This window comes from Rana temporaria, chromosome 6 (genome assembly GCF_905171775.1).
Source record: "Rana temporaria chromosome 6, aRanTem1.1, whole genome shotgun sequence".
Taxonomy (NCBI): Eukaryota; Metazoa; Chordata; class Amphibia; order Anura; family Ranidae; genus Rana; species Rana temporaria.
This window is the reverse complement of record NC_053494.1, coordinates 205,030,025-205,052,545: the sequence shown is the minus strand read 5'-3', so window position 1 is coordinate 205,052,545 and position 22,521 is coordinate 205,030,025. Positions and strand designations below refer to the sequence as shown.

Sequence of the window (22,521 nt, the reverse complement as noted above, 5' to 3'; positions counted from 1 at the left end):
GAACCTTTACAACCCCTTTAAACTTGAAATGTTGTCAGTGGCGTTTTTTCTGTCCTTAGGCGTTCGGAAGGATTAAAGAATAACATTCGACACTATCTGCTTGGATTCTACACATCCTGGCACCTGCTGCCCAGATCTGCAGTGTGTGGGACCCGCTCCTGTCATCTGAATATGGTCAGTTCCTGGGCAGTTTCTATTCTTTGCACTAGGAGATGAGAGCTGGGAGGGTGGACGGTGGACAGAGGAGGGAGGAAGATGAAGAGTGGAGGGGACGGAAAGCTTCAGCCAAGTTATGTCACATATCAGGAGGGGAGGCAGCTGTCTGTGCCACTTTTGGAATGAGAAGGAGGAGGGGTGGGTGACAGGAGGGTTGGGGGCCAACTTCAGTGTTCAGCGGGTCTAAAGGGTCTCTTTTGCAGGACAGACTGAAGAGGAGAGGGAGACGTAGAGGGGGCTCAGACCTAGGGGCAAGCCCAAGGCCTTCCACCATCCCGGGCCTCACCTCGAAGGACAAGTGCATGGATATGAGGGGACCTGTCCTTGTCAAGAGTTTGGAGTTGCATTTGTAAGAAGTTTGATTTTTTTTCTTGCCACCCTGCGGCTGTTGCCCCCTCCTTCATCTCTCCCTCTTGCACCCTGGTGTATGCCCCCCGCTGCCATTGCCTTTCGAAATACACAACTGGTCTCCAGTCACCACAATCTACTCTCAGGACACTCCTGGACTTGCTTGAATCCTGCTCTATAATTTATTAACTCTTTAGCCTGGGAATAAGATCCCGACATTTACCATGTACCGTGCCCAAGTGATGATGAACTTAAATGCCAACGAGAATGGGGCTTCCGGCCCACAGACGCGACCCCTCACCAAGACTGCTGGAGCTCCCCCAAGCCCTAGTGTTCTCCCCAAACGCCAAAAAATCACACCAGAGCAAGACCAGTCGCAGCCCTGCCCACCTCAGTTTGTGCGCAAGCTTAAGAACGCTGCCATTGGCACGGGCTGTGACATCCGTCTAAAGGTGGCAGTGTCAGGAAACCCAAAGCCAACGCTGAGCTGGTACAAAAACAAAGAGCCCCTTGACCCCAGAGCAGAGGAATACGGGACGCTGTGCATAAGGGACAGCAAGATGGAGGATGCCGGGGTTTACACTTGCGTGGCGCAGAACGCGTTGGGGGAAGCGGTGACCAGCGCCGTGCTTGCCATCATCGACTTAGAAGGTAAGAACAATTCAGTAATTCCATACTTTGTTGCCTATATTGTACCATGTACTTGCCTCATTAAATTTATGGCAAGTACAACGAAAGGTAAACTGCGCGGCGCAATGTGGGGATGATGCAACAAGCAACTGATACTGTGTTTGAGTGACATTGGTGGATTGATAACTTGTGTACTTCGCCCGTATAGCTCCTATACGCTTCATCAGCACATACCAGACAGAGCAACTACCCGTGTCATTCCTCAAAGCAAATCGGCGCTCTAAACGCCATGTGGGCAACTTTCTTTAGATCCACTTTGTAGATTTTGAAATGCATGTACAGAAAAGGCAACTGCCGGAGCACGGGTCTCCTTTTTTTAGGTCTTGGTTTACTCATACCTGATATTTAACCCTTTCATGACTAAGCCTATTTCTGACATTTGGTGTTTACAAGTTAAAATCCGTATTTTTTTGCTAGAAAATTACTTACAACCCCCAAACATTATATATATTATATACAATATATACTCGAGTATAAGCCATTTTTTTGTGCTGAAAATGCCCCCCTCGGCTTATACTCGAGTCACCTTTTTGCTGGCCGTAGGTCCCCTGGACCCAGAACTTGGCACACATGTAGCCCCATTTCTCCTCTACAAGTGTGCAAAATTTGTTGTCTGGGGGACTTACGGTTAGGGAGCACCGATTTTTCAAAGCCGGGCACCCCTTCCATAGACTCCCATGTTAAACGTCAGTCTAGTCATGGGCACAGTGAGGCATGGGCACAGTGAGGCATGGGCACAGTGAGGTATGGACACAGTGAGGCATGGACACAGTGAGACATGGACATGGATGCAGTGAGGCAAAGTGAGGCACAGTGAGGCATGGGCACAGTGAGGCATGGGCACAGTGAGGTATGGACACAGTGAGGCATGGACACAGTGAGACATGGACATGGATGCAGTGAGGCAAAGTGAGGCACAGTGAGGCATGGGCACAGTAAGGCATGGGCACAGTGAGGTATGGACACAGTGAGGTATGGACACAGTGAGTTATGGACACAGTGAGTTATGGACACAGTGAGACATGGACATGGATGTAGTGAGGCAAAGTGAGGCACAGTGAGGCATGGGCACAGTAAGGCATGGGCACAGTGAGGTATGGACACAGTGAGGTATGGACACAGTGAGTTATGGACACAGTGAGTTATGGACACAGTGAGACATGGACATGGATGTAGTGAGGCAAAGTGAGGCACAGTGAGGCATTGGCACAGTAAGGCATGGACACAGTGAGGCATGGACACAGTGAGGTATGGACACAGTGAGGCATGGACACAGTGAGGCATGGACACAGTGAGACATGGACATGGATGCAGTGAGGCATGGGCACAGTGAGGTATGGACACAGTGAGGCATAGACACAGTGAGGCATGCCCATGGACACAGTGAGGCATGCACATGGACACAGTGAGGCAAAGTGAGGCACAGTGAGGCATGCAGATGGACACCCTAGGCCAGGTATCCTCAAACTACGGCCCTCCAGCTGTTGTAGAACTACACATCACATGAGGCATTGTAACACACTGACATTCACAGACATGACTGGGCATGATGGGAATTGTAGTTCCTGAACAACTGGAGGGCCGTAGTTTGAAGACCCATGCCCTAGGCTTATACTCAAGTCAATACGTTTTCCCAGTTTTGTGTGGTAAAATTAGGCGCCTCGGCTTATATTCGGGTCGGCTTATACTCGAGTATATACGGTATATATATTTTTTTAGCAGAGAATATGGAGAATAAAACGGCGATTGTTGCACTATTTTATGTCACACCGTATTTGTGCAGCGGTGTTTTAAACGCACCTTTTTGCCAAAAAGGACACTTTCATAAATAAAATAAAAAAAAAACAGTAAAGTTAGCCCAATTTTATTTGTATAATGTGAAAGATGAATTTACGCGTAAATAGATACCAAACATGTCACGCTTTATAATTGCATGCACTTGTGGAATGGCAACAAACGACGGTACCTAAAAATCTCCATAGGCGACACACATTCATATTTTTTTTTTTTACCATTAGCAGGTTAAAGATACAGAGGAGGTCTAGTGCTAGAATTATTGCTCTTGCTCTCACGATCGTGGCAATACCTCACATGTGTGATTGGAACACCATTCGCATATGCGGGCGCGACTTACGTTTGCGTTCCGTTTTCTTTGCTGCGCAAACTCGTGGGGACGGGGGTGCTTTAAAAAATTGTTTTTTTTTTCTTATTTATTTTTATATTATTAAATTGTGTTTAAAAAATAAATAAAAATTGATCACTTTTATTCCTGTCACAAGGAATGTAAACATCACAGTAATAGGTGATGACAGGTACTCTTTATGGAGGGATCGGGGGTCCAAAAGACCCCAAATCCCTCCTTTGCACTTCAAAGTATTCAGATTGCCAAAAACGGCGATTCTGAATACTGGGTCATATTCTCGCACTTTCTGCGTAAGCTATTTACACTACGCCGCCGCAACTTACTGGAGCAAGTGCCGTATTCCTCAAGCACTTGCTCCGTAGTTTGGAGGCGTAGTGTAAAAGGCCCGGTGTATCCCCGCGTATTTCAAAGGGGCGGCTTATATTTAAATTAAGCGCGCCCCCGTTTCGATCGAACTGCGCATGCGCCGGGCTAAAAATAGCCCAGTGCGCATGCTCCAGTTCTCGGCGGAAAACGTCAATGACGCCGACCTGTGCGTCATTGACGTAAAGTCATATTCAAGAACGACTTAGGAAAACGACGTACCCGACGGGAAAAGACGACGCGGACCAGACGCCATACTTAACATCGTATACGTGGGACTGGCGTAAGGTAACCCCTCATATAGCAGGGGTAACCTTACGCTTACGCAAACGACGTAAGCGATAGTTACGCAACGCGATTCCGTTCGTGAATCGGCGTATCAGGCTCATTTGCATAAACAAATGAGACCTGAACGTAAACGCCACCTAGCGGCCGGCGGCGAATTACATTTAAGATCCGACAGTGTAAGTGACTTACACATGTCGGATCTTCAGCGTATCTATGCGAAAATGATTCTAGGAATCACTCGCATAGATACGCGGGTCAAAAAACAGAGATAGGACGGAGTTTCCTGAGATACTCCGTCGTAACTCTACTGAGAATATGGCCCACTGTGTATATTTTTTAAATCTGGCACCATTGGCAGCCGAGTAAACCGGAAGTGACGTTGTGACGTCGCTTCCGCATTTACATTCAGGAGACTGGAACGAAGCTGTTTAAGACTTCGTTCCAGTCTGTGGCTAGGTGCCAGAAGTGCCGGATTGTGGATCGGGTCTCCCCGTGGGATGGGAGGCCCCGTCAGAGCAGCGGAAGGCGGCGGGCTTTTAGCCACATCGGTTGTTACCCCTGGAAAGCCGATCGCCCGCTCTAAAAAACGATGCAGCTGCGGGCATCATCCCGGTTTAACCCCCGAAAGCCGAGGACGCATATGTGCGTACGCTCGGCGGGAAGGGGTTAAGAAGTCCATCTTCCTGTGCTGATATATCAGTTTTTGGTAGATACTGGAAAATGACCTCATGGATTCTTTTATGGGGTGACCTCTGCAATGGTTTCCCAGGTTTGCACCCCTGCTGCAGTTATTAGAGGTTTCTTCTGTCCCTGGTGGTGGATTTATAATTCATTTTATACTATAAAGAATGCAACAGGAGGAGTAGAAACACTGAAACGTAGGATGGAACACAGCCCAGAATGTAGGCAAGGAAGGCCTTGTGCCAAATGTACCTGAATCTGACTATAATTGAAATATCAGTTTCGGGAGGACCGACCCTTTAACCACTTCATCCCCGGACCATTTGGCTGGCCAAAGACCAGAGCACTTTTTGCGATTCGGCACTGCGTCGCTTTAACTGACAATTGCGCGGTCGTGCGACGTGGCTCCCAAACAAAATTTACGTACTTTTTTTCCCCACAAATAGAGCTTTCTTTTGGTGGTATTTGATCACCTCTGCGGTTTTTATTTTTTGCACTATAAACAAAAATAGAGCGAAAATTTTGAAAAAAAAGCAATATTTTGTACTTTTTGCTATAATAAATATCCTCCAAAAATATATAAAAAAAACGTTTTTTTTTCCTCAGTTTAGGCCGATACGTATTCTTCTACATATTTTTGGTAAAAAAAATCACAATAAGCGTTTATTGATTGGTTCGCGCAAAAGTTATAGTTTTTACAAAACAGTGGATAGTTTTATGGCATTTTTATTAATATTTTTTTTGTTTACTAGTAATGGTGGCGATCAGCGATTTTTATCGTGACTGCGACATTATGGCAGACACATTGGACACTTTTGACGCCATTTTGGGACCATTGTCATTTATACAGCGATCAGTGCTATAAAAATGCACTGATTACTGTAAAAATGACACTGGCAGTAAAGGGGTTAACCAGTAGGGGGGGGGCGCTGAAGGGGTTAAGTGTGTCCTAGGGAGTGATTCTTAATGTGGGGGGGATGGGCTATGTGTGACACGACACTGATCACCACTCCCGATTACAGGAAGCGGTGATCAGTGTCCTGTAACTAGGAAGAATGGGGAAATGCTTGTTTACATCAACATTTCCCCGTTCTTCCTCTCTGTAAGACGATCGCGGGGGTCCGCGGGACCTGCGGTTGGACTCACGGAGCTCGCGGCGCGCGCGCCCACAATACCATATCTTAAAGGGGACGTACAGGTACCATTGTATATGGTCGTGCGCGTGTCCTTAAGCGGTTAAAGTTTTAGTAAAAACTTTTGTTTTAAGCCATTGACTATTTTTGTACCTCTTATGGACTTTATCAGCAAGATTACCCATGTCTACACTCCAGCTTGACCCCTCACCTTCGGAGACTTACTCCCCTACCGGATTATCTATGGAGAGCAAGATCTTCTTGTAGCAGCAACAGAAAGTGGGCAAAATTGGGAAATGAAGAACACTCTTGTTTTTGCATGGAAAATACAAAAAATAAATAAAAATCAACTCTTCAATATCTATTGAGAAAACATATGACTTTTGGGTGGAGTGCCATTATATCACTTTAAGACGATGCTGAATAAACAAAACCCCCCCACCCCCCCTTTGCTTTAGCAGAGCCTAATGTTTGAAGGAGCAAAGGGCAACTTTACAGGGATAGAGCCTGGGACTAAAAATAGTCCTAATCAGGATAACACCTGGCATCTTCCTTCCAAACATAACGTTGTTAAAGCTCATTCTTGGCCATGCCCGGGCAGACCGTCCACCAACAACTGCGCCACAATTCAGAACTGCTCTGTTTATATAACAATTACTCCATTTCCAGATGGAGCGGATCTCTTAAAGCGGAGGTCCACCATTTTTTTTTTAAGTCAGCAGCTACAAATACTGTAGTTGCTGACTTTTAAAATATGGACACGTACCTGCCCAGGGTGCCCGTGATGTCGGCACCTGAAGCCGATCTCTCCCTCGGCTCTCGGGTGCAGCCGCCGCCATCTTCGGTAAGGGAATCAGGGTTAGGGTTATGGTTAGGGTTAGGGGTTAGGGTAGGGGTTAGGGTTTCCCATTGAAGAATATGGCTAGGACTCAGGAATTGGAACAGGGACCTCCCCCAAAGGTCAAAGGTCAGAAATTGGGTTCCCTGCGTGTCCTCACTGGTCACTGCTGTCTTCTGGGACCTGTGTGTCTCCCAGCAGACAGGGGGGGCAGAGTAGGCGCTGGACGTGGCGTAGGTCACCGCGGTGATCTATGCCAGGAAGTGGGAGCAAATACCTGTATTACACAGGTATCTGCTCCCCCCTTCTCCCTGAAAGGTGCCAAATGTTACACCGGAGGGGGGGGGGAGGATTCCAAAATGTGGAAGTTTCATTTTTGTGTGGAACTCCACTTTAAAGTAAATCATCTGTCCATAAACTAAGCGATTTTCTTTTCCCCGCAACCACAAAAAAATTGCTTAGTTCCCACATCAAAGCATTCAGGGCCAGATTCACGTACTTGCGCTGCGGCGTAACGTATCCCCTTTACATTACACCGCCGCAAGTTTTCATCGTAAGTGCTTGATTCACAAAGCACTTGCGTGTAAACTTGCGGCGGTGTAGCGTAAAGCCGTCCGGCGCAAGCCCGCCTAATTCAAATGGGCCGTGTACCATTTAAATTAGGCGCGTTCCCGCGCCGGACGTACTGCGCATGCTCCGTTTTGAAATTTCCCGCCATGCTTTGCGCGAAATGACGTCGCCCCGACGTAATTTTTTGAACGGCGACGTGCGTTACGTCCTTTCGTATTCCCGGAAGACTTATGCAAAAAAAAAAAATTTGAAGTTTGACGCGGGAACGACGGCCATACTTTAACATGGGCTGTCTATTGTTACACCACCTAAATAGCAGCCGTAACTTTGCGACGCGAAAAGTCGACTAGCAACGACGTAAGGGAATGCGACGTACGTCGCAGTAAGCTACGCCGTTTACGTAAGGCGTACGTCCGGCGTATAGTTATCCCTCATAAAGCAGGGGTAAGTCATGTTAGGGTATGGACGTCGGAACAGCCGTCGGATTTTACGTCGTTTGCGTAAGTCGTACGTGAATGGGGCTGGGCGTAGGTTAAGTTCTGAGCATGCGCGCGCATGCGCCGTTCGTTCAGGAATTCATTTACATGGGGTCACGGCTAATTTTAATACAACACGCCCACTACCTTCCTAATTTGAATTAGGCGGGCTTACGCCGGCCCATTTACGCTACGCCGACGTAACTTAGGGAGCAAGTGCTTTGTGAATACTACTTTTGCCTCTCAGAGTTACGTCGGCGTAGCGCATATGAGATGCGCTACACCCGCACAAAAATACGCCGCTGTCTCTGAATCTGGCCCAATGTACGCAATCAAATTATCATTTTCACTTGTATACCTCGAGAGCAGCCATTCTCAACCTTTTTTACATGGAGGAACCCTTGAAATTACGTTCTGGTCTCAGGGAACCCCTACCAATAATTACTATATCTACAGCTCACAGTACATTAGTGGGATAGTCAATGGGAAGAATGTTTCTTCCACTTGTGGTCAGGGCTGCCATCAGGGGGTACAGGCATTACACCTGTAAGGGGCCCGATGGTCCCAAGGGGACCGGCTGGCCCCCCTCCCATTTTTTTTTTGCATTACACCTGTAAGGGGCCCGATTGTCCCCAGGGCCCCTTACATGTCTTGATATACAAGTAACGTCATGTCACACTGTCACGGTATAAAAGAGACTTTAATGCTGCGTACACACGGTCGGACTTTCCAACGGGAAAACCTCTGGAATTTCCGACGGAAAAGTAGAGAACCTGCGCTCTATCTAAGTCCGTCGGAAATTCTGACAGAAAAAGTCCAAAGGGTCTTTCACATGGTCGGAATATCCGCCAAAAAGCTCCCATCGGACTTTTTCTGTCGGAAATTCCGACCGTTTGTATGAGGCATAAGTGTAGCAATATGGTTATTGGTTAACTTATTGCTACACTTATGCCGCGTACACACGGTCGTTTTTTGTCTTGTAAAAAAACGCTGTTTTTTCTCTTGAAAAAAAAACAAAGTTTTTCAAACTTCATTTTAAAAAACGACGTTGCCTACACACCGTCGTTTTCTGAAAATTCTCTTGCAAAGCGCGGTTACGTACAACACGTACGACGGCACTCTGTTCCATTCAAGCTCGCGTCATAACTTGCTTCTGAGCATGCGCGGGTTTTAAAACTTCATTTTAAACGTCGTTTTAGCCCACACACGATAATTTTTTATGACATTTTGAAAAACGACATAAAAAATTAAAGCAGGTTTGAATTTTTTTTTGGTCGTTTTTCAAAAGACAAAAAACTACGTAAAGCCCACAAACAATCATCTTAAGGCTAGGTTCACACTGCTGCGAATTCAAAATCGCGGTAAAATCTCGATTTTACAGCGATTTTGACGCGATTTCAGCCGCGATTTAAGAGACATCTGTGCAAGGTTCAATGTAAATCGCGGCCCGAAATCGCAAAAAGTAGTACAGGAACTACTTTTTGAACTCGCTGCAGCGCCGCAGATGTGGCATCGCACCGATTAGGACGGTGCCATTGCCGACAATTGCCGTCAAATGCCGCCGATTTGAGATGCGATTTGACATGTGAAATCACATCTCAAATCGTACCAAATCGTACCCAGTGTGAACCTGGGCTCAATGACGTTTTTTAAAACGTTGTTTTATTTCATCACAAAAAACGACCGTGGGTACGCGGCATTAGAGGCGCCTCTCTTCTATTTTAGCTGGATTTTGCTTCTAATACCCTTGCGGAGGCTTCCATTTGTAGATGGACATTTTATGGTTACACAACTTATCACATTGCTATGATCTTTTTATATGGACTATAAACTGAAGGACTTATGAGTAAATGGTTGTGGAACGAATCATTTGAGTTCCCATTATTTCCTATGGGGAAATTTGCTTTGATATACAAGTGCTTTGGATTACAAGCATGCTTCCGGAACGAATTATGCTCACAATCCAAGATTTTACTGTATATCTATGCATAGAATATAGGGTAGTGTGGCACCATAGTTTGGTTTTAAAACAGCCTTGGAAATAGAGAGGAACTGCTACATACATCACAAATATAGGAGGCCAACATATGGCTTAGCTGGTCAATAAGCACACTATTCTGGGGGGCAATGCCTGACTCCCATGTACAGTAAAACCTTGGTTTGCAAACATAATTCGTTCCAGAAGCATGCTTGTAATCCAAAGCACTTGTATATCAAAGCATTTTTTTTACAGAGTATAAAAGAGAAGAGAGGCGCCTCTAAGGCCCCATACACACGAGAGGATTTATCCGCGAATACGGTCCAGCGGACCGTTTCCGCGGATAAATCCTCTCGAGGATTTGTGCAGATTTCTCTGCGATGGAGTGTACTCACCATCGCATTGAAATCCGCGCCGAAATCCTCTGGCGATGACGTGTCGCGCCGTCGCCGCGATTATGACGCGGCGACGTGCGCGACGCTGTCATATAAGGAATTCCACGCATGCGTCGAATCATTACGACGCATGCGGGGGATCCCTTCGGACGGATGGATCCGGTGAGTCTATACAGACCAGCGGATCCATTCGTTGGGATGGATTCCAGCAGATGGATTTGTTTAGCATGTCAGCAAATATTTATCTGCTGGAATCCATCCCAGGGGATAAATATCTGCGGAAAAAGATCCGCTGGAGTGTACACACCATAGGATCTATCCGCTGAAACCCATTCGCTGGGATTTTTCAGCGGATGGATTCTATCGTGTGTATGGGGCCTATGGCCTCGTACAGACGAGAGGATATCCGCTGGAAACGGTCTGCCGGACCGTTTCCAGCGGACATTTCTCCTCCGGATTTTGATCCGATGGCTTGTACACACCATCGGATCAAAATCCCTGTGGAAAACATCCGCGGTCGCGTGCCGCGCCGTCGCCGCGACGATAACGCGGCGACGTGCGCGACCCTGGAAGGTCAATACTTCCATGCATGCGTCGAATCATTTCGACGCATGCGAGGGATGGGATCGGACGGATTTATCCGGTGAGTCTGTACAGACGACCGGATAAATCCGAAGGACAGGTTTCCAGCGGATAGATTTCTTAGCATGCTAAGAAATTTTTATCCGCTGGAAAACCGTCGGCTGGACAAATGTCCGCCGAAAAATACACACGACCGGATTTGTCTGCTGGAACTGATCCACGGATCAATCACAGCGGATAGATCCGGTCGTGTGTACGAGGCCAAAGTGTAGCACTAAGTTGCTAAATGTTGTACCTTCATTAAATGTAACCATATTGCTACACTTAGAGGCTTCTCTCTTCTTTTTTTATACTCAGTTGTGACATGACGCTACTCTTATATCAAGACATCGCTTGTATATCAAGGCGAAACATTTTGCTTGTCTTGCAAAACGCTCTCAAACCAAGTTACTCTGAAACCAAGGTTTTACTGTATAACTGGCCAGAGCTTGCCTTCTGTTGCATACAGATCTCATCATTTACTTGCGTCCAAAAATATCAAACCCCCACTAACAGACACAATGTTGATTTTTCATTTTCTCCAATGTCAGATGTAATAATCCCATTTAGTGACGCCACGTGTCCCTACTGAACGTCGTTGGCATTCTCAGAAATATTGATTTCTCTTATAAAATGTCTTTGTTTAATGTCACGGAATTCAGTTTATTTTTCAAACTGCATAATCCTACTGGGAAGAGGTTGTGAAGCTTTGTGAAGCATCCCGCCACCTCTACAGAATAACAGATAGCAGGGAAATATTAAACAATTCAAACATCTTAGCTTCATGACACCTAGGGCCAGATTCTCAAAGGCGTTACGACGGCGCAACACCATTTGCGCCGTCGTAACACCTCATCTGGCCCCGGGTATCTATGCGACTGATTCTCAGAATCAGTTGCGCATAGGTACCCATTAGATCTGACATGCGTAAGGCTCTTACGCTGTCAGATCTTAAAAGTAATTTTTTTTCCCGACGCTAGGTGTCGCATCGTCGCTTTTCCCCATCGTCTATGCAAATGAGGTAAGTACGGCGATTCCCGAACATACGCGAGGTCGACGCAGCGAATTAACGTCGTTTGCGTAGCGTACCCGACGCGTAAGGTTGCCCCTGCTAATTAGCAGGCGCAACCAATGTTAACTATGGCCGTCGTTCCCGCGTCGAATTGAATAAAAATAACGTCGTTTGCGTAAGACGTCCGTCAATGGCGCTGGACGCCATTTACGTATACATCTAGGCAAATGACGTCGGGGCGACGTCATTTAGCGCAATGCACGTCGGGTAATTTACCCGACGGAGCATGCGCAGTACGCTCGGCGCGGGAGCGCGCCTAATTTAAATGGTGCCCGCCCCATTTGAATTGGGCGGGCTTGCGCCGAGCAATCTAACGCTACACCGCCGCAAGTTTACAGGTAAGTGTTCTGAGAATCAGGATTTAAACCTGTAGACCTGCGGCAGTGTAACGTAGAGCTCATACATTACGCTGCCCAGGAGCAGCGCTAATGTATGAGAATCTGGGCCCTAGTTTCTGGAACGCCCTACGGGAGACAGAGACCACCTACCACATAGAAGAACAGGGATTCCCATCAGGAATTATGGGGCCCCTTACACAGCTTTAGGCATGGGCCCTCCTGGAGCAGAGAAGCGGAGGGGGGGGGGGGGGGGGGCTGCCGCGAATTGAGAAGGGGGGGGGGGGGCCCTTTACAAAAAAAAGAAGAAATAAAGAAAAATATGTATAAAAAAGAGGGGTAGCCATCCGGGGCCCTGGGGCTCTTTAATAAAAAGTAAAAAAGAAATAAAAAATATATATTTATTTATTTATTTTTAAAAATGGGGGTTGCCATCTGGGGCCCTGGGGACCTCTGGGCCCTTTAATAATAATACAAAAAAAAAAAAATATATAAACAAAAATAAGAAAAATAAACATTTATAAAAAAAAGGGGGTTTGCCACATGGGGCCCTGGGGACCTCTGAGCCCTTTAATAAATAAATATATATATATATATATATATATATATAAGAAATAAAAAGAAGAAGAAAAAAATACATATTTTTTTTTTATAAAAAAAAAAGGGGGGTTGCCATCCGGGGCCCTGGGTACCTCTGGTTCCCTTCAATAATAATAATAACAATAATAATTATATATATAAATAAATAAATAAAAAATATATTAAAAAAAATATAAAAAAAAATATAATAAAAATAAAAAGGGGGGTTGCCATCTGGGCCCCTTACAGGTGTACTGCCTGTACCCCCCTGATGGCGGCCCTGTAGAAGAAACAGAATCCGAAACTGTGGCTGGTTGGACTTAGACTTTTGCTCAAAAAAATCGAATTTGCTTAAAAGGGTTCCTGGATTTCGGGGGTCCTGGACTTGAATGGTGTTTGTGAAGATGATAAAAGGCACAAGCAGTCATATGAATGGAGTATGTGTGGGGGGAGGTGGGGGGGGGGGGGTGTTTGGGGTACATTTATAGGACAACCTTCCAGACCTGGGGTCCTTGGTTTGAGTCCTGGCCTGAATACTATATGCATGGAGATGGTATATTTTCTGTGGCCTTGTATGTGTCTACTCCTGCACTCCAAAGTGCAATTCCAATGCAAGTCAATGGGCAATGCAAACTCAATACAAATCAATGGGCATTGCAAACGCAATGCATGTCAATGGGCAATGCAATCTCAATGCAAGTGTATGGGCAATACAATCTCAGTGCACATCAATGGGCAATGCAATCTCAGTGAAAATCAATGGGCTATGCAATCTCAGTGAAAATCAATGGGCTATGCAATCTCAGTGCAAGTTAATGGGCAATGCAAACTCAATACAAAATAATGGGCAGTGCAATCTCAATGCATGTCAATGGGCAATGCAATCTCAATGCAAGTGTATGGGCAATGCAATCTCAGTGCAAGTCAATGGGCAACACAATCCCAATGCATGTCAATGGGAAATTCAATCTCAGTGCACATCAATGGGCAATGCAATCTTAGTGAAAGTAAATAGGCAATGCAATCTCATGGCAAGTCAATGAGCAATGCAATCTCAATACAGGTCAATGGGCAATGGATCCTTGGCTGTTTTGGTTGGGGTACATTTAAAGGATAACCTTTAAGAACCGGGATCCTTAGTTTGAATCCTGGCCAGGACACTACCTGCATGGACTTAGTATGTTTTCTGTGGCCTCCTGCATTCCAAAGACATTATTGGTAGGTTAAGGTGACCAGATTTTTAAAATGAGATCCGGGGACATTTTTTTTTCTTTTTTTTATTGGCAAATGGTAAACTATTTATAAGTATATTTTCCTCAAATGATATATGCAGTGTATGTGGTATGTGTTTATTTAATGATTTATGATATAGACGTTATTTTTGAAAATCATTTTATACTAGCCCCATAGCATTAATATAATATAGCATTAATATACCAGCCCAACATCATTATTTTCTTGTTCATAAAAGAGAAAACCATACATTTTAAAGCACATTTGAAGAGTGGCCAGCAGCTCAGCCTGTTCAGTGCCCAGCAACCTAGCCTTACCTGTGATCAGTGCATAGCGAGCAAGGATAGAAGACAGATTATACAGAGCGGGGATCTCCTGTTTACCCCGCATGGCCACTGTCCTCAGACGAAGTCCCGCCTCATATGATAGACGTCACCAGTGTGCTGCCTATCAGAGGAGCCGACCCAGGAGGCGGGACTTCATCTAACAGCCGAGTAGGCGGGAGATCCCCACTCTGTATAATCCGGTAGCGCTCACCCCCCCGTCTGAGACAGCCCAGCAGGACCCACGATAGGACTGGCCCTGGGGCTCCACCACCCCTCTGCACCAGCTTGCTGTGCAACCACCCAGGATCGTGCCTGAATCCGGGGACAAAACCAGGGACAGACGGGCTCTGGGGACAGTGTCCTCAATCCGGGGACTGTCCCCTGAAACCAGGGACGTCTGGTCACCCTATGGTAGGTAAATTGACCCTAGTATAGGTATGTATGTGTGATAGGAACCTTAGATTGTGAGCCCCTTTAAAGTTACACTAAACTCTGGTTTAAAAAGAAAAAATGATATTCAGGTATGCATCCAATTCGCAATAGCAAGAGATTGTGACCAACTCTCTCTATGGAGCCGGTTCACATATCTCCGATGCGGCTCCAGTGAAAATTTGCACAGGAGACCTGTGCGTCTTTTGGTCCAAAATTCGGTCTGAAATCAGAACTGAAACGGTGAAACCAGGACACATCGGACTCCTGATGGGAGCCGCATCGGCATTAGGTGTGAAGCCAGCACCAAGAGCAGGGTCTGGCATGAATGTACAATATGTAAAGTCCTGCATAACTTGATTGCTTTATATACTGTTGGGCCAGATTCACATAGGTTAGCGGATCTTTAGATCCGCGTAACCTATGTGATTTAAGATCCGCCGCCGCAAGTTTTTGAGGCAAGTGGGTAATTCACAAAACACTTACCTCAAAACTTGTGGCGGCGTATCGTAAATCCCCCGGCGGAATTCAAATTCCGCGGCTAGGGGGAGTGTACTATTCAAATCAGGCGCGTCCCCGCGCCGATCGAATAGCGCATGCGCCGTCCAGAAATTTTCCCAGCGTGCATTGCTCCAAATGACGTTGCAAGGACGTCATTGGTTTCGACGTTTACGTAAATTACGTCCATCCGTATTCGCGATCGACTTACGCAAACAACGTAAAAAATTCAAATTTTGTCGCGGGAACGACGGCCATACTTAACATTGGCTGCGCCTCATAGAAGCAGGGGTAACTATACGCCGGGAAAACCCTTACGTGAACGGCGTAAAGTGACTGCGTCAGGCCCGCGTACATTCGTGAATTGGCGTATCTCGATGATTTACATATTCTCGGCGTAAATCAGCGAGAACGCCCCCAGCGGCCATTTTAAAATTGCAGTTAAGATCCGACGGTGTAACATAGTTACACCTGTCGGATCTTAGGCATATCTATGCGTAACTGATTCTATGAATCAGGTGCATAGATATGACCGACACAACTCTGAGATATGACGGTGTATCAGGAGATACACCGTCGTATCTCTATGTGAATCTGGCCCGTTATGTCTGTAATAATAATAATAATAATAATGCATACCTCCCAACTTTCTGATATGGGAATGAGGGACACCTATCAGCAAAAGTATGCAGGCATAGGACACGCCCCCCATGTCACGCCCCCTTAAAGGAGAATAGTACAAAAAATGAGATTGGTTAAACCCACAAGTGCTTTTTTTTTATCACTACTATTCCTTTATATTGGCTTTTGGTTAAATGCAACAATTTAGAAATAAGATGAAAGGTTTAGCACTGGGAAACACTTTTTGATAGAAAAAATGTGCATTTTATATACATCTATATAGATCAGACTAAAATGAGGGACAAATGAGGCGGAATGAGGGACATTGCTCCAAATCAGGGACAGTCCCTCGAAATCAGGGACAGTTGGGAGCTATGATAATACATTATTCTGGTCCTTTTGCGAAAAACTATTATTATCCCAGCTTGAGGATCAGAGATATACGATTAACAGGTTCTATATACTCTTGTGGTGTCATAAGAGAATACATGGAAATGTATCTTGTATTTGTGAATGACCCCCGAGCCGGCGAGCGTTGTTCTCTGGTGTAATGGGTTACATTCGGAGCCGTCTGCAGCCATTTTAATGTGTGTTTACCCTTGCAATGTCATTCCCGTGTCACCGGAACGGCTCCCTGTCCATCGCAGTGTTAGCTCAGTTAATGAATGTAATCTCAGCAGACGATGGGAAGGTTGTGTGAAATACTAATGGGAAGCACTCAGCCCGGCTGATGTCTGAGCCCTACAAAGACATTTTCTGCGCATTCTTCAGCCTGGTCAGTCCATGACACGATCTGTATTTATGGGGAAAGGAGCAATCCTCTACCAAATAAAGAAAACTAGCATTGGGACTTTAAATGAGGCATATGAAAAACGTACGCCTCCATCCCTGCTGGATACAAAAAAGAGGGGAGATTTGGGGACTTTAGATGAGACGTGTTTTTAAGCAAACAGTAAGTATAAATAAAGTTGTAAACGTTTTTAATCAGGCTCACACTTACCACCCAAACAGCAAGCCAAATTCAACTGTCTAACTGTGTACGTTAAAAGCAGAGGATTGGTTGCACGCATTTGCAAGTACATGATTAAGCTGCAGAGCCAACGACAAGACTCTCTGCGTTCTGCAGTCCTAACTAAACTTTGAAAGTCTCCTCAATAGAGGCATATAAATACTGATGGGTAGATAGAGGGCAGGTGACTAGGGGTGTGTCCCCCGCCTCCACCTATGCTTGGTATGGTAGTAGCACTGGAAAAAAAAACATATAAATGTATAAGGGTATAAAACGCATCTCCATCCCTGTGATACACACCCGGCCCTGGGACACGCTGCTCGGTATACCTACCCAAGTGGTCTCAAACCCCTTACCTTCATTGCTGGTATCCCTTAATTGGGTTTTTCCAGCCTTGTCTTTGGCGGCTCCTTTGTGGCTCCTGCCTATTACCAGTCAGGTCCTAGGGCCCTTAAGTTTTTCAATACTTTACACAGTCAATACAGATCCTCACCTTGCTGGGGCATTCCCATCACCACCTTACACCTTGTGTGAGATTTTTTTCTCCACGTTGGGCCTAGGCTCCCCAAAGAAGTGAATCTGTGTTCACAGACCAATATCTCCTGACGAAGCTACCACGAGTAGCGAAACTAGTAGAGATCCTGATCTATATGACCCCCTCCGCCTCATCGCTGCCCGCAAATTAGGGCCTATATACCACCTCTATGATGTGTTGGCTGGTCGTATAATCCATCTGTTTTACACTACTATTGTTGTAATTTTAAAATACTGTGTATTCCTCAATTCCCTTATGCTATGTTTATTTTTTAATAAATTGAACTTTTTACCTTTACTATACTCTTTTGATAACTGACCTACCTAGTACCGACATAGTCCACTAGCCCTCACCCACCCCCCTTGGTCTCTTTGGGTCTCTGGGGTCTTAAATAAACCCTATTTCTATTAAAATTATGTTAGGATGATGGTACTTTTATGTTATGTTATTTTTTTACTGAGAGGTCTCCATATAAAGCATCTCCATCCCTGTATGGTATAAAGAAAACTAGCATTGGGACTTTAAATGAGGCATATGAAAAACGTATGCCTCCATCCCTGTTGGATACAAAAAAGAGGGGAGATTTTGGGACTTTAGATGAGATGCGTTTTTAAGCAAACAGTAAGTATAAATAAAGTTGTAAACGTTTTTAATCAGGCTCACACTTACCACCCAAACAGCAAGCCAAATTCAACTGTCTAACTGTGTACGTTAAAAGCGGAGGATTGGTTGCACGCATTTGCAAGTACATGATTAAGCTGCAGCGCCAACGACAAGACTCTCTGCGTTCTGCAGTCCTAACTAAACTTTTAAAGTCTCCTAGCAAAACCATGCATGTCAAGTCCGGTTTACCTCCAGAGATGAAGAAAAAATTGTTGGTTTATTGTAGAGTCAAAGGTAAACATGACACACAGGGAAACCACACTGTTCAGCAGACGCGTTTCACACAAAGTGCTTTATAATTGCAACTTGCAAGCAATGGATCCCTCGTGTGACATGTTTTTTTAACCACTTGCTTACTGGGCACATATACCCCCTTCCTGCCCATGCAAAATTTTAGCTTTTGGCACTGTCACGCTTTAAAAAAATTGTCGTGAAAAGTCGTGCAACGTGGCTCCCAAACAAAATTGACTTGTCTTTTTTTTCCCCACAAATAGAGATTTATTTTGGTGGCATTTGATCACCTCTGTGGTTTTTATTTTTTGCGCTATAAACATTTATAACATTATAATAAATATCCCAATTTTTTTATAAAAACATTTTTTTTTTCTCAGTTTAGGCCGATACGTATTCTTCTACATATTTCTGGTAATTAAAAAATCGCACAGTGTTGAGGATGGAGAAATTGATCTATCAGCACAGGGGTAACGCCCACAAGTTTGAGAAGCTATGGGCAAAGTGGCTGGATGTACCGGGTCTTGCCCCGGTGGACTTGGTGATGGATAGGTTGCTGGGCATTAATGTTGGGTGAGGCGTGGATTGTGATAGGATGCCACGAGAAAGCTGTCTGGAGTGCTGGGAGGGGGGGGATCTACCTCCAGATTGGGGATGCTATGTCTGTACTTGTTATTTTCTCTCTGTTTTTATTTCTATTTTATATTTGTCCCCGATATGTTGAGGGGATTTTGTATGCCTTGTACCTCTGCAAACTAAATAAAACTTTTGTTGGATTTAAAAAAAAAAAAAAATCGCAATAAGCGTATAGTGATTGGTTTGCGCAAAAGTTATAGCAGCTACAAAATAGGGGATAGAATTATGAATTTTTTTTTTTATTAATTTTTTTACTAGTAATGGCGGTTATCTGCGATTTTTGTCAGGACCGCGATATTGCGGCGGACACATCGGACACTTTTGGCACATTTTTGGGACCATTCACATTTATACAGTGAAGAGTGCTCTAAATATGCACTGATTACTGTATACATGTGACTGGCAGGGAAGTGGTTAACACTAGGGGGCGAGTAAGGGGTCAAATGTGTTCCCTGGGAGTAATTCTTACTGTGGGGGGAGGGGACTGACTGGGGGAGGCGACCTATGTACAAGGGACACAGCATCGGTCTCCTCTCCCTGACAGGATGTGGATCTCTGTGTTTACACACAGAGATCCACGTCCTTGGCTGTGTAACAGGCGATCGCGGGTACCTGGAGGACATTGCGGCCCCAGGCATGCACATTGGCATCTCAGTGACGCGCCGGGCACGCGCACGTGTCGCCCAGTGGCCGGAGGAGCCAAGGCCGTAAAAAGACGGCCTTCCAGACCTGTAGAGACACCTTGTGGCCATCATTTGTCAATGGCCCGGGTCTCAAGAAGTTAAACCTTTGACTCTACAATAAACCAATACATTTTTCTTCATCTCTGGATGTGCTGCTTTTTCTCTTTGTTGCATAGATTTTCCAGGTTGCGGACCTTCAGTCCAGTCTTGTTACCACAGTAGTATCAAGAGATCTTTAATTTGCAGACAGCATTGGACCGTTGTACACTCTATTTCTCTTTTCCTTAGGGTTGCCACCTGTCCGGGATTCACCAGGACAGTCAGGGTTTTGAACTATGTGTCTGAGTTTCAGTCTGCCTGAAACCCGGACACATTATTCAGACTGGGCTGCGGTTCCCCAAGTAACTGAGATAGTCACACAAAAATCTGATGCCATCTGGGAGGTTTGGCATCAATGGGGCACTGGGGGGGGGGGGGGGGGGGCAATGATGTCAGCAATAGCAGTTTGGCCACATCCACTGTTTGCCGCAGCTCGCTGCATTACCACTCTCTTTGGAGCACCCAAAGATGCCCCAGGTCTTTTATAATCCTATAGGGTATATTATAAAAAAAATGTGCCCTGTGCCACTAAAGTGTTCGGGTTTGGCTTGAAGAAAAGGTGCCAACCCTAAAGTCAAGTCAGTGACTGGGAAAAAGTATACCAACCATTCTGTGTATACCGAGGCAGATCATTTCCAGTCCTTTCCAGGTATAAAGAAAAAAAAAAAAAAAAAGCTATAGACGAAAGAAAGAGAAGAAGGACCGCCGTGTCACATGAAAAGAGAGCGAGAAAACATCACTGCGGATTCTCAGCAGCAGTGACACTGCAGAATGCTTTTCTAGGCATATTTACCCCCCTGTGTGATACGTGACGATACGCAGGAGGCCGAGTCATAAATAATAAATGATCTTTATTTTTGTAATATGTTGAGTCACATCAGTTTTCACTGGAGTAACCAGAACATCGGACAACATATTAGAGGGGAACCACCGTTTTTTAAGGCTGGATTTACATACATTATATTATCAAAAGTATTGGGAAGCCTATCTGTACACGTGCATGAACTTTAACCACTTCAATACCAGCCACTCACACCCCCTTCCTGCCCAGGCCAGTTTTCAGCTTTCAGCGTTGTCGCTGTTTAAATGACAATTGTGCGGTCATCCTATGCTGTACCCAAACAGAATTGTTATAATTTTGTTCCCACAAATTCAGCTTTCTTTTGGTAGTATTTGATCACCTCTGCGGTTTTTATTTTTTGCTAAACAAATAAAAAAAGACTGAAAATTTAGTAAATAAGTAAGTTTTCTCCATCGCTTCATCCAGACTGGCCCATTTTGACAGGTCTCTCCCATGGCGGCCAGACAACTCCCGCACCCCCCCCCCCCCCCCCCCCGGCCACCCAAGCCCCCTCTCCCCCTTCACTAGCCACTAGCTGTTCTACTTTATTAGAGTAGAACGGCTGGTACTGGTACTCTTTTAGGCAGTACCAGTGGGGAAGCTAGACATTATTTCACCCGGGGCAAAGAAACAGTTCGGTGCCCCCCCCCTTATGGGACAAGATTAGGCAGAAGTGAGAAACTCCCAGGCCATAGCTGTTGAGTCAGCTGTCTGTCCCCTCCCCCCATGCTCCCCTGTCGTCGTCCCTGCTCCTCTGGTCCTCCCCTGCTTCTTTGTTCCCCCCCAGGTGAGTGCTGCGGGGAGGGAGAGACAGAGGAGCGGAGGGGGCGGCAGTCCGCTGTCACTGAAGCCGGCTCACTGAGCCATCGGCCCACCGGGAAACTCCCTGTAGTCCCAATGGCCAGTCCATCCCTGCTGACGGGCACTGATAAGGCGGCACTAATGAGGTGGCACTGATGGGCACTGATGATGGGCACTCATATGTGGCACTGATAGGTGGCACTTATATGCAGCACTGATGGGCATTGAATACTGCGTACGCGTCGGAATTTCCGACAGAAAAAGTCAGATGGGAGCTTTTCGTCAGATATTCCGACCATGTGTATGCCCCAGCAGGCTTTTCCTGTCGGTATTTCCGACAAGCTTAGATAGAGAGCAGGTTCTCTATTTTTCCATCGGAAATTCTGATGGAGTTTTTCCCATTGGAAAGTCCGACCGTGTGTACGCGACATAAGACTGGGATCCCATTAAAGTTCATGTGTGTCTAAAGGCAGGTGTCCCAATAGGCCTCGTACACACGACCGAGAAACTCAACAGAATCCATCAAGAAACTTGGTGGGAGAGCTTTTTTGCAGAGGAAAAAGTTTGTGTGTACGTTTTTCATCGAGGAAACTGTCGAGGAACTCGACGAGAAAAAAAGAGAACAAGTTCTCTTTTTCCTCGACGGGAGTCTCAATTTCCTCGTCGTGTTCCTCGTTGGGCTGGTTTTCGATGAGAAACTCGAGCGTGTGTATGCTAAGAAACCCGCGCTTGCTCAGAATAAAGTATGAGACGGGAGTAAAAGTAGCATTTGTAATGGAGATAACACATTCGTCACGCTGTAACAGATTGAAAAGTGCAAATCGTCTCCGACTAAACTTTTACTTAACACGCAGTAACATGAGATTAGCAAAAGCTGCCCCAAGGGTTGTGCCAGTGGAATCGAACTTCCCCTGCCATTGTACGTGTTGTACGTCACCGCGTTTGAGAACGAGGAGATTTTGTCTTGACAGTGGGCCATATTCTCAGAAGAGTTACGACGGAGTATCTCAGGAAACTCCGTCCTATCTCTGTTTTTTGACCCACATATCTATGCGAGTGATTCCTAGAATCATTTTCGCATAGATACGCTGTAGATCCGATAGGTGTAAGTCACTTACACTGTCGGATCTTAAATGTAATTCGCCGCCGGCCGCTAGGTGGCGTTTACGTTCAGGTCTCATTTGTTTATG

The 22,521-nt window shown here is 45.6% G+C and overlaps 1 protein-coding gene across 1 annotated transcript in view; it reads left to right on the top strand.

The window, feature by feature from the left end:
- The first annotated feature begins 415 nt into the window (after positions 1–415).
- Positions 416–22,521, top strand: part of SPEG (striated muscle enriched protein kinase) — a 382,864-nt gene continuing 360,758 nt past the window's right edge. Inside the window, exon 1 of the mRNA XM_040358128.1 lies at positions 416–1,215. Coding sequence (XP_040214062.1) covers positions 789–1,215 — 427 coding nt within the window. The 5' untranslated portion in view covers positions 416–788. The remainder of the gene's footprint in view (positions 1,216–22,521) is intronic.